General features: G+C 46.6%; 1 protein-coding gene across 7 annotated transcripts in view; it reads left to right on the forward strand.

Annotated features, from left to right (window-relative positions):
- Positions 1-13,459, forward strand: part of LOC116948726 (growth factor receptor-bound protein 14-like) — an 85,861-nt gene that overhangs the window by 34,123 nt on the left and 38,279 nt on the right. For 6 of the 7 annotated variants that reach the window (XM_032965739.2, XM_032965738.2, XM_032965737.2 and 3 more), the window contains 2 exons: positions 234-366; positions 7,273-7,320. In XM_032965739.2, coding sequence (XP_032821630.1) covers positions 234-366; positions 7,273-7,320 — 181 coding nt within the window. The remainder of the gene's footprint in view (positions 1-233; positions 367-7,272; positions 7,321-13,459) is intronic. The other variant, XM_032965740.2, reaches the window with a different exon arrangement.

Genomic DNA, 13,459 nt, shown 5'->3' on the forward strand with positions numbered 1-13,459 from the left:
CCCGGGGAGAACTTGTACTCAAAATACAGGCCAAGTCCCCTAAGACACTGTGAGGGGGTTCCTGGTTTAGCAAACTTGGTAATAACATCAAGGGCAGGTCACCAAGATTGGTGTTCATCGTCATGGTGTTGTGGGTTCTTGAGCCAATTCATAAATGGCTGTCAGTCCCTGGTGCTTGTGCAGATTCCCTGAATGGTGCTCGTTTCCCTGTGCCCCCCCATTCTCCTCCCCAGGCTCCTGCAGCAGGAGGACCGGCAGAGCTCCTCGCTGCCGGCAATCCCCAACCCCTTCCCCGAGCTCGGCAGTCCGGGGGGTTCCCCACTCCGTGACGGAGCCTTTCTGCCGGAGGAGCAGAGCAACAAGAACGTGAGTTGTGACCCCGCAAACGCACGCTTCGCTTGAACGGTGCACCGCTGCGGGTTTTGCCGCACTGCATGCTGGTGTTATGCCACGCAGTCGGGCATTGCAGTGGCCTCCACAGATCCATCAAGCAAGGGGTAGAACTAAAAGTAATCCATAAACTCTGACTAGGATATCTCGCTTGTCGGTACCACCCAGAGGTGGGGCAACATTTGTGGTTACAATTTATTTTTTGCCAATTATGGTCATTTTGATGTGGCCGTTTATCAAATGAATCCATTGCGGTCACCGTTTTTAATACGCTGCTGCTACTATTAGACCCAGATGTCCGCAGTCTATGCAGATTATGGACGTAGCATTTTTGCGGAGCGGCAGCTGTCCTTGGAAGACATTGGCGATGTGGTGCTATTGGTGACGTTGGCCATGATGACATCTTGATCTGGAATGGCATCATCTAAGTAGTGTGGTGCACTCGCCCTGGTTTTAAGGAAAATGTTAGTGTGTGTGTGATTATATGTAATCCAGTAGAGAAATGTTGTAAACCTAAAATACAAAAACAATTCTGCACTGGTCAACAATGTAGTTAAACCATTTTACCCAGGCTCATGTTTCTTGGCTTCTAAAACCTGATGGCCGGGCATGTTCCAGGAGACTTGATCAGACTGCATCAGTTTTTTTTTATATCGTTAAAATAAAATTTTACTAGGACATGAGCGCGTCATCAGTGTGGCATTTTCAATGCCCCTTTTTCGTAGTGGATGTTGGCAGCCCTCATGCTGCCAACGTCCCTGCCTCACGGTTTTGTGCTGCACCACTTAGCTCCGGTACACGAGCCGTTTTCATTGCTCGGTCTCCACGGTGGACATTCTCAGGTTATTTACATGATAATCGAACCCAAATTGGCAATGATGAGCTATTGATTGTAAGTTTTTGATGTAATACAATTAAACAAAGCACAAGCTTCTGTCGGTTGGTGGTCGAGGCCATGGCTCCATCTTGTGGATATTTTTAAAATAACCCTGCAGTCTGAGATGTTCATTCTGGATGGCCAACTCTGTTTTGCCAGCATTCTTCTAGATGTGGGTGGGAATCCAAAATTATTGACAGCCGTTTCGCCGAGTTGACGGTTCATACGCAGTCTTGTAAAGTGTTGGGCCACCAAGAAGGCGACTAATGGCATGCAACCCAAAACCTATTGGGCCGCATCGTAAGCTACCGCAGTCTGTCCACCAACGGAGAAGAACGCAACTACACGGACTCTCTTATTTAGCTCCTGGACCCATCGCTGCTGCCGCGACCGTGCGCAGTCATAGAATGGCGTTGAGCGTAACGAGTCTGGGAACCCCCCCCCCCCCCCCCCCCCCCGTTTGGCACGTTGGCCGTTATCGTGCAATAAATAATGTCGATGCCCATTGCCGATTACAATCCGTCAACATCAAGCCAAACGGCCTAGGTCTAACAAGAGACGTGGAAAGGAGAGAGATTAAATAAAACCCGAGGTGCTTTTTGAAACGGTGCCAAGTCAAATGTGCGGTACAGAATGTTAACCCTTTAATCGGCGCGCGGTACCGTTACTGTTTTCATAGCCATGTTTAAAGATTCTTAATAAGATGTCCTTTTTCTTTGGTTCTTTCGGTAAAGTCGCGTAGAATGAGAATAAAATAATAAATTTATCAAATAAAATAACACAATAATATTCTCATGACGTTTCGGCCACAACACAAGCGGCCTTCATCAGGTGAAGGGACGAGACTGTCTGGAGGACAGCGCTGGAGTCATTGTGTAATTTTATTGTGTTATTTTATTATTTTATTCTCTTCTACGTGACTTTACCGAAAGAACCAAAGAAGATGAATCCTTACAGTCACGAAAGCTTTAAATCGAAAGATGTCCTTTGTACGCGCGCTGCCATTTAGTCAATCCACTGCTGGACGACAGCCCTTCCCGCACCGTGTCGTTCATGAGGACTGGCCCTTCTTTGCCACCCTGGTCTGTGCGTGTTGGCAGAGGTGGGCAGGGGAAGCGTATAAGTACCGTACAACAATGCTTTTTGCCGTGCTACCCTCTGCTGCCCACCTTGTAGTGCTGCAGCCCAATAGGACCTGTTGTGCATCGCCATCACCTGGCAAAGCACCAAGCCAAGCTCAACTTAGCTTGGTCTGTGAATTCTGACTTGTATTCGCGTGCATTCTAAGTGATTTTGGGCAAAGGAGGAAGATGTCTCCAATGTTCCTTTTCCACCCCCCCCCCCCCCCCCCCCACTGCGCTATTTGCTTATTTTTAGGTGGGCTAAGTGATGTGGCTCTCACATTAATTATTTGCAGGCAATTCCAAAATTGCCCCCTTTTGTAGCCAGTTATCATTTCTGGGAAATTGTGCACAAGCACCACCGATGGGAAAATTTTGTACGAGTGTTAACCCAAAAATGTCACTTTGCATTCGCTGAAAGGTTGGTCACTTTGCATTCTTTGTGGCTATCGAAATTGCGCTTTTGCAAAAAAGTTTACATTTTTTGTACTAATTTTTGCGAGCGCATTTTTCCTGCAATCGCTGGCATTTCCGATAAAACTCTAAGTTTCTAGGCCTGCTGACGCATTTTGCGAGGCAGGATATTGTACCAAATGAGGCCCCCTTTGGACTGCGTGCCCTTATTAAAGTGCACCACATCTGCTAAAGTTTTTACAGTTTATACAAAAAAACCCGCTATGGAGGAAATAGAATCTGTGCCGTGACGTTTGCACGTGACTCATGCTCTTCCCGGTACAAGCTCTTCCAGCAAGGCTCTAAATTTTGTCTTCCGCTTATAACCTTTCATGTGGCGCTTCCATTTCAACCACTGCCAAGGTTTGAGAGGCGGTGGGAGCTGGGAGGTGTGTGGGGGGGGGTACTGCGTGACGTAGAATCGCGCCGTGGCCGCGCGGATTCCTGGCAGCACGGGGACACTGACTGGAAGCAGCCGTTGCCATCTGGGAACACGTTTGTAAAGCGATACATTGAAAACACTTCTGCTGTGAACGCATGCGGGGAAATGCACGCTGCGGTGCGCTGATAGGTACCGTGTGTGGGTGCAATTGAGTTGTGCAACTTTTTGCCGCACATGCTTGCACTCTGAATGGAATGCTTAAAATGTTTTGGTTGTATTCCTTTTAATAGAACAGGACCAAAAGGCGGCAACGTTAGAGGGTTATTTTTATTAATTTTTTTTTGTTGCTCCCAGGTGAGAAACAATTCCTGAGGAATTTTTTTGTGAGGTCTGCCCCATCGCGCTGTTGCCAACCTACCAAACCGAATAATTAATTCGCCACATTTTATATGCGCTGAACCACAACGGTTTCAACAAAAACTAATGCAGTAAATTATTTTGAAACTGAGGCTGCATTGTAGGCAGTGCAAGGAAAATCCTTCCCACGTCTATGCTCCCAGTCTTCACTACCCTGCACGGACCTGCATGAAGTTTTATCGAAACTACCTCTGTCCGCCAGCATGGGATCGGGGGTGGGAGGCATAGTGGTAAATTTGTAAGTTGTAAACAATTATTTGGTTTTAAAAGAACTTGCTATTTTCTCGAACGGGAGGAAGTTTTGGCGTTGTCATTTTCTAGGTGCCAATTGCTGTCTCACTCAACCCGCTGCAGATTCGCAACAAATCGCATGAAGAGCGTGGAAACCTTCCATGTGAAAACTCGACTCGCCCATGAGACGCCTGCTCGCTGCTTGATTTGTAACACTTGTAAATATTATCACTGGGAAGCACGATGAGATTGAGCAGTGGTAAATGCGCAACTGTGCCTATCCAGTGTTTTTTATTTTGACGGGGTTTTCACAGCAGAAACCTGGCTGTTTGTAAATGACAGTGGGCCAATAACAGAATGGTTGCTTTTTGGGGGGGGGGGGGCGGCAAAGGTGGTTTGATTTTGCGCGCCCATAACGTAGTCCATCGTGTGATGCCTCTCATTCCATCTGGAGTGGGTTTTTGTACGCCGGACTAATCTACCCATGTGCGCATCCGCACACTCGCTGCTTATGCAGATGTGTGATTTGGATAAGGCCGTGTTGGACGAAACCCACTTTGGATGGGTGCCCTCTGTTCCAGAGGACATTCTCCAGGCCGTGGTTCATTTCAGAGTGCAGGGAGCGTGACGTGCGTGCACCATGCTGTATGCCAACACTCTGAACGTTCGAGAAATACCTTCATAGTTGGGGGGGCGGCATAGTGCATCGCAGCAGAGACCTTGTGGCATTCTTTGGCTTTGTCTTTTCCGGCATCACTTCATGACATGAAGTGTTCAATCACAGCTGTTGTAAAGCAGTGCACACACCTGTGTTAAAGAGCCTGCGGAAGCAGACTTCGCCAAACTACTTCTGAGATCCCTTCAAGAGATTACATTTATCCACGTTTTGACACTCGAACAAAGCTTGATCATGGGTGGCTGAAATGGGGATCTAGATCCAGGATCTCGGTTGTGCAACTGTCTTTGACCCATGTGCTATGTGGATGTGGTAATTAATATATATAATGTAATGGATTGTCTTGGAGTGGGAGTTGACTGTGATTGCCCCCCCCAGAACCTACATAGATGCCACACATCAATAGCATGTAGGATCCTACTTGCTGTGCTGTGGACTCGAGGCATTGTCTTATCTTGGAGTGGAATATGCCCAGGGCATTGAGCCACATTTGAGATTTTCGATGGAATTTTTGGGAACTTGGATGATCTCAAGCTGGCTTTTTGTTACTTTTGCATGATCCCTCTGGTTTTAGCGGCATTAAGTGCCATGTTGGCGACAACGATGCGTAATCGTTGTTTTTGTGACCTTGTTTTATTTGTCAATTTGTCTTACAGCAAAAATGAGTTTCTAGTGGGTGGTAGATTTTTGTTTGCAGTTTATTTATTTTGGTGACTCCTAAATGCAACTTCCACTGACAATTGCTCTTCCTTTGGACCCCCCCCCCCTCCCTGTCCTTTTGAAAAATAATCGATGTTTCTCCTGAAGTGTGCCGCTCAGACCAGTTTGCTAAAGTGCATAGCATAGGCAATCGGTGGCTTTTAAGGCTCCAAAAAAACAGGCGACATTTAATCAAGCTACGTTTTATCAGTGGTGAAGGGGAAAACAAATAATATACAAGGTTATGTGATACTAAAGCGCCAAGTTGGCATGAAGAGAATCCCACACGCACACTAAGTTTATATTTATGCCTATCTTGCCCTAGACAGGGGAGTCTGAGGGCTGGCTGAAGTCCATCTGAGAAAATCACGTCCTCTAATTCTTCCCCCTCCAAAAGAATGTCAAGATAAGCCCCAGCATTTCGGGGTTGGATATTTCACATGTGCCTTGCGATATTTGTTTTATCAACATCAAGGCCAAGGTTACATGTGGTGGTGGTGGCAGGGAGCTGAGGGGAGGGTGTAAAACATTTGGGTCGCGGACTGCGGTTAAAAAAGTGTGTTTTTATTTTCTCCACTCCAGGTTCTTTTAGTTGCACACGGAGCAGGACATGAGGGTGAGGGGGAGAGAAAAAAAACAAGAAAAGTAGCCTGGGCGTATTTTTTGCAAAACATTTTCTTTGGCAAAGGGGGGAAATTTTAATCTCCTCGCTCAGAACGGCCTGTTTTGCCATATGAAATAATGTAATGCAAACCTACACCCCGACCCTATTTTTAAGAGTACCCACAGCGTTCTTTATGACTTGCTACTGTATGAGAGTCGTCACTGTGGGTTAAAGCTACCGAGGACTGGCTTGGTCTTGGCAGGGCCGGCTGCCCATTTGGGCCTGCAGGGCGCAGGCTCGTGTGTCAATGTTGACCTGTACGCTGTTCTCTTACATGGAGCTGTGCAGTGAGGGGTCTATCCAACCACGTGGCGAATCTTTCGCAGCCTCAAACATTAGCCGTGTGCATGGGAACGTCCCCCCCCCCCCTCCAGCGTTGTTAAACATCGAGCATGTATTTCGAGATAATCGCTCTTTTGTTTTCAATATAATATGAAGGACGTACGAATGTTTGTTCTCTTTTGCCCATGTATAGTCTAATAATTTATATGTTTTTCTTCCGTGTGACGTGACCACATATCGCAAAAAGGTCGATTTTTTTACGAGTTTCCTGCTGCCACTAAAATGCAACAATGCTGCCTTGTTTGCTACCTCCGGTGGTAGTGGGTGGCGTTGGCTGCCGGGTTTGGAGCAGGAATGCCTGTGCGTGCGTTTGTGCGCGCCGTGTATTTAGACGAGCGCGAGTGCACGCGGCAATTGCACGACCCCCACGAAAGTCTCGACGTGGCCTTTAAAGTGTCGACTTGTTTTCTTTTTAAGTCGACGTGTCCAAAAACGGTCCCTTTATTTAAAAAAAAAAATTTACCAGACGAGGATGAAAATTGAGGTCACTTAATAAATAGCTGCTGATGAAGTTTAACAATGTAGTATTGGTGGCTTCATGCCACACGGGTACAATAGTGTGTGTGTGTTTCGTGGCTTGAATAACGCTGCCTTATTTTGTATCGAAGGCTGTCCATTTTAAATCTCCATTAGCCATGGGCCTTGGTGATATTTAACCGTGCTTTATAAAAAAATATTTACTTTATGCATGCGTTTTTGGTTTAATTATTAGCAGATTCTAACTTTGTAAGGGTCATTAATTGCCTCTGCCAGCATGTCCACAAAGATGACAGGCAAACGAAATCGCGTTCGAGGCAACCGAGAACTGATGAAACCTTCTACATCTACCCCCCCCCCCCCCCCCCCCGTTCTACGTAGAAGCTATTAATACATTGACTTTGCCTGAAATCTATGTGTGCTTTTGCATTTTATCCTGGTATATCTGGGCCACACCACCACAATTACCAGGTATTGTTGACTGATGTAAAAATGGTGTCGAGTGGTCGCTGATGGAGATGTGGCGTGTGCTGTGTGCAACAGGCGCTTGGAAACTCCGAGTCCCATGGAGCTTCGAACACAGAAAAAATGGTAAGGGATCGATCTCTCTTTGTGTGTGTGCAGATGCGTTTTTAATTTCCCTGTTCTGCTAACATCAGACCTGTGGTCATTTTTTTTCTATTTTGTAGTTGCTTAATTGTAACTAACTGCAATCACTGATTTTTATTTCGGCTGATAATGCTGCTATAATTGTAGCTAATTGCCCGAGGTCTGACCTTTTTTACATGGTGCTCAATTGAAAAGTGACTTGGAACACCACTGGTAGTTTAACCGAGATCTCCACTCTGCTAAGCAGATGGGAGCATTGTGCTGAAACCATGAAGATTTTGGGGGGTTTTCATCCAGGTGCTGATTTATCATTTAAACGGTGCTCGAGGTGAAGAGCATTGATACTAGTCTGGGTCACAACTGAACAAAAACCGGTAATGTAATTTGGGTCTTCCTTGCATATGGCAGACCTTCCACTTCTGAGATTTGAAGTATAATTTTTAATGTCACGCGATTTTAAGCGTTTCTTTTGTCGCGTGGTGGTCGGGCAAGTGGCCTCCTCATGCACTATTTTAAACGTGGTCGCATATCTTGGAAAAACCCACTTTACTCTCTCCTAATTGGCCCTTTTTTTCTAACATGCCATGGACTCTGCTGTGCTGGTTGTGAAATACATTTTTATTTTTGTGACGCATTATGGTAAAAACTGATTTTAATATTTGTCGAAGGGGAAAATATCAATTTGGCAGACAACCACCGCCTGACTAATCTTGTTTTTACGGTGCGCGCAAAGCGTAGCAACTATTTTGGACTTCCTCCCCGTGCTCGATTTCCCCGGATGTTTTACGTTTCCATATTTACTAATCCTCGCCGCTAGCAAGCGCTCAAAGCAATTGCACAATTGCATTCCCCTGGGTATGGATAAATGCTGGAAACTTGGGAGCACTGGTGTTGAGTGATTCGGTTTTTAGAGGGGGGAGAAGCTGCAACTCGCTCATGACTTTGGCAGCAAATGCCTCCCCCCATCTTGTACATCTGTGTAAATGGCTGGAAATCTCAATTCTTTTGACGTTTAAAAAGAGATCCATGTGTGATCATCATCCCCCACTGGCTTTTGAACAACGGAGCTCTGGTGTGGTACATGTAGCGACTCGTAGTCAGAGTGTCGGACTGGCTGCATAAATTCCCCCCCCCCCCCCCGCCATATCCCTGTGTGATGTTGTCTAGATACTTTTTTCTGCACACTCTGCTACACATGATGCTTTCTTATTGCATGCCAGTTAAAATTGCTATCTTAGTCTACATTGTATAATGTGGACAACGGGTTTCCTGAATCAGGAGTAATTTACGGTGGTGTTGACGGTAACTCGCATGGCACGCACAGTGTCGTGTGTGCATGAGTTACACAAGTCCCCGAAGCACGCTGCTTTTTAATTTGACACTTTTAAAGACATTGGGCTGACATTGCCCGTGGCGCTAGTTTGGAGTGGCAGCCTTCCAGTGCAGCAAAACACGCTGGGTGTAATTAAAACTGTTTTGCCTTCGCGGCTGTTGATGAACCAGTTTTCTTCCAACGCCGCACGCGAGGATGGTAAATACTTGCGTACAAATACCGAGGGCTAGGGCAGCTACAATGAATGACGGCAAAATCCGAGCTCTACCACGGCACGCTAGAAACTTCGTCCGGCCTGCCCGTCCCTCGGCGGGGGGGGAGGGGGAGGCTGCTGTCGGGTGAAGCTGCGGCTATTTTGTCGCGCTCACCTTTGCGAACGAGAGGTCGTGCGAAATTGAAACTGCTTGTTGCGGTCGCTGTGTGGTCGAGATTGAATCCGCTATGCCGAGGTCTGTCCCGTAGCCTTCCTGCCAGGGAACCAAGTGCACCTAGCCTGGCGCGAAGTCTGACGTTACCGTCACGTGGTTGCAAGTGGCGGCTCGTCTTGGTGTAGTGGCACTCGCACGCTGCACTACAAATTGTCGCGGCTTTGATTCGCTTCCGGCGAGTATCGGGAGCCGGTGGTATTCAAAAGTGCGTTTTGAGTCGCCCCTAGGTTGACTGTATTTTTAAAATGAGTGCTTAGTGGCTAGTCTGGTCTCGTCGTTGGGGGAGGGAGTCGGGGACGCGACTGGGAATCCTGTTGGCTACAGAGCACCCTGCTGTGTACGCTCCCTTGGATGTAATGGCTGCTTGCTAGGAGCACTTGTGCCAACTGTGTGGTACATGGAGATATGACAGTGTGCGTGTCTTTGCTCTGTACTTGCAGTTCTAAGAATCCTTGGTGGGGGTGAGGCGGGGGAGTAATCTGTAAATCCATGGCCTCGGCTCTCTTGGAGCTCTGAAGGACCAAATGAAGGTTGTGTCAAACTCAAACCTAATTCAAGACTCGTCACAGCAAAATAACAAAGCGCGCATAGATTTAGACAAGGTGAATTGATAATCTACACCCCCCCCCCCCTCGCCGTGTGATTTACAGAGGGTCACACTTCAACTCTGCAATCTTTTCTCGTTGTCGTGACTACGTGGGTCCCAATAACGTGCGGTGTACAATGTGAACAAACCAAAGGGTCGTTGCGGACACGCGGTTTGATGCCTGGTATTGAGTATACAAAAACATAACTCTTAATAGATTTTTCGACATCTGATTTCAGAACCTTTATTGCATATGTTTCTGTGCTGCAATACTTTTATATTTCTTTATTTCTACCCCAGAATCTGTCAATCTTTATTTCGACTGCAGGAATCCGATGATGTACAAAGCTGCTTCACAATCCCATAATGAGCCTGTCACCAAGTTACAACCGCAACCCCCACATTGTTCGACATAATTCTGAGCGTCATTGCTCCATGCCTCGGAGCGTCCTCCGTCCTGAATTGATCGGCTCTCTTCCTGGAAAAGGCTCGTTGTGCCGAACGGCACCCCGGCGCAACTTGAACCCTCGCGTATGGGAGGAGCGCGCCGGCCGGCAGCTTTCTCGCTCCCTGCCTGGCGGCCCTGTGCGCACCCTCCCCTCCGTTGGGACGCTCGCGGTGACGCGCCCCGTGGCGGTGGCACGATACGGAGTGCTCGGTGTAACCGTCACAGAGGTGTGGTGTCCGCGGGGGGCAGTTGAGGTGACGATTCTCTCCGAAGGCTGTGATGATTTGTACTTGAAGAGCCTTCCAATGGCGTGTCTTTTTGTGACACCGGGGTCTACACGTTTGTAAAAGCCTGTGAGAGAGGTTTTTGGGGTTGCAATGAGCTTGAATGACGATATTTTGAGTGGTTTGGCTGCTCGCGGGCACTTGCCATGGGCCCTGCCCCTCGGTGAAGGTTGAACAGGGGCCTGTGTTTGTGCGATTGGACTGAAGTGTCCTTTTAATGTCATGGATGTTGCGTCGTGGATTTGTTTCATCTGACATTGAACTGCTGGATGATGGTCTTCCAAAACCGCCTCTGATCCCACGATGTAACAATCCACAAAGCAACCTGGTGCGCACTGCCGGTCTCGAACGCTGCATCGCCACTTGTGGACATCCTCTTTGGCGTTTACTTCCTTGGCCGCCACTCCGTTTGGCATCGACCGCTGGACGGAGATGACGCGTCCTGCCCACGTCCGTTTACTTTTCTCATTTGAAATCTTAAAGCCAATGTTGCCTCGTATTGGCAAAGCAGTTTTTCTTTAAATGGCATGAATATTAAATGAACGACTACAGCTTGGCATTCAACAGTTTGTTTGGCTTGACGCATCCAAAGATTTAAGACCATGCTGTTCTCTTGAAGCTTTGTCAGCAACAAAGAGGTGTGTGTGTGTGTGGTGCTCTGGGTTATTTTTCTCTTCTTAAGACCTGAAAGGCGACTGATTGCTAAAACCGGTTTACTGGGATGGGTGGAAGTTTCCATGGTACAGTTTCTGTATTTGCTGATGCAATGTCGTTCTTGCGTTCCATACCATTTGACCAGGACAGCGCAGTGGTAACAACTTGTGCATTGTGGCAAAACGGGCCTGGGTTTGCCTGTTTCAGGAGCCCTTTCTGTTTAAGAGTTTATTCCCTTCAGTGTGTAATGAACTTCTTTCGCAAAGTACTTGGCCAACTCTGCGAATAGGGATGGGATTGGATGGACGATCTTTGTAGATGGTCCTCAACAGGGATGGTGGAATCTGGCGAGGGTGACGCGCACAGGAAGCTTCAACAGTTGTTGTAGCAAGGGTAAGGAGGCGAGGGGGACGGCGAATCATCGGTCTCACTGCATTACTCTGAATTATATTCAGTGCAGTGACGTTGCAACTGGGGTGCTTGTCCCAGTTATGACGACAGTTCCAAGATCAAGCTGGGGTTGGTGGATCCGTAATTGATGGCACCTGTGTAATTTGCCCATTGATAAGTACAGTAAATGACTAAGTAGATCAATGACGCATGTAAATATTTGTGAGCATCCCCTCCTTTGTTCTGCAGATACTCTTTCTTGTATGCACTGTACTGAAATGCGGACTTGATGCAGCTTTCCTGGATTGAGAAAAAATTGTATTGTGGGTGTTGGTGATTTGAGCAGATTCTTAATGTGAGGTGGGGAGGGGGTTTTGACTTGTCGACTTTCCACATTCGTTCCATCCGGCCGGTGGCGTGTTAGTCTTAAGTGGTTTTTGGTTAATGAAAACAAATCGCCCGCTTTCGCCTTGCGTGGGTGCCGTGTATTTTCGTAGCGATCTGTTTAATGTCACATGATTCTAAGGGGGTAAAAAAAAATACTTTTTCAGAAGGCTAAAAATGGAAACCAATGTAAATCTTTGCTTCAGGATTCTGGTTTTATTTTGGCATGTGAATATATACGCCGCACAGGTATTTTGTGAAAAGGATGCAGACAATAACATGGTTCATTTTTTGAAAATATCCCATTTTTGAATTAGAATTCTATATAAATGGTTTCAGACTGAATATTTGGTATTTCGTAAGCACTTCGTGCACTCAAGGTATTGAGAATTTTTTTTTCCAAGGCAGCTATTCTCTCAAAGATGGGACAACAGGTTCCACATTGCTCATTTGGTCCCAAGTTGACCTCAAGTGCCCCCATGGACTCGGCCCTGCTCATCTTTCCGGTTGATCTCACATTGCTCCTTTTTCATGTATCCATGTACACAAGGCCCCTTCTGTCTACTCTCGGTCATCCTTTGCTGCACGGGTGTGACCTTGTCCGCTCTACTACCGTAATGTCATCTATGGCCTAGATTGCAATATTGTCCCTTTTGTAGATACTGTATATGGTTTTGTATTCCACAATTGAGTAAAATCGGTTGCTTTTGAAATACCACCGCTGTCCAACCTCGGGCTCCGTCTGTGTTCTGCCATTTTATTGGCACCACTTGCTGGGCTATAAAACAACTGCTTATCTAGTAACTATAGACCTAGTCTCTGTTCCTGGGCTGTCCCACCACGAGTATTACATTTCACGAACGATTTAAAGACTTCTCAAGTCATGTCGAAGTTTGCCACTGTTCTCGTGACGATGCCGGTGCTGCTGCCTCGCGGACGATCAGCAATGCATTAACTTGGCGTAATTGAAGGGGCCTGTTATGCATGTAACTTTGTTTTAATTATGAATGATCAAGCTGTCATCGGCCCAGAACACGTGGCTGGGAAATATGATCCCTGCCGGGTAAATAACTGCATAATCCTGGGGGCTGTTTTCCCATGATGCAATTCATTCAAATTTAATTTTACTTTGGGCAGTTCCATAGTGTGGATGCACATTCCAGATATTTGAAAGTTGTGGGTCCTCCGTATGATCATGAAGTGGCTGTTTACTTGGTGTTGGACGTTAACAAATAATTTCTCGATTTTTAGCGAGATGCTCGTGTAATACCGCGGTGGTGCCGAATGTACTCTGACGAACTGACACTTTAATCTATGCCATGATACTGCTCCCAGTTCTGTCTGCCAAACTATCTTATTCCAAAAAAAATCGATTCTATAGTTACCTTAAATCACACCATGTATTAAGAGGACTTGAAAATGCTCTGGTTTTCTTTGCGGAACTGGATATTTTTAAGTCTAATTCTCGTTTTAATTTAAGGGTTTGTTTTAAATTGTAAGTAGCTCACTGGCGCATGATGCAGTGTAGGTTTGACTTCATTATCGTGAGGACAATTAGTACTTTAAATCCACTTAGAAGGTAATTAAGGCTGAGCATGTGAGGAAATTATCTGA

Source organism: Petromyzon marinus, chromosome 34 (assembly GCF_048934315.1).
Source record: "Petromyzon marinus isolate PM22_M1 ecotype Great Lakes invasive population chromosome 34, UKy_Petmar_22M1.pri1.0, whole genome shotgun sequence".
NCBI classification, from domain to species: Eukaryota; Metazoa; Chordata; class Hyperoartia; order Petromyzontiformes; family Petromyzontidae; genus Petromyzon; species Petromyzon marinus.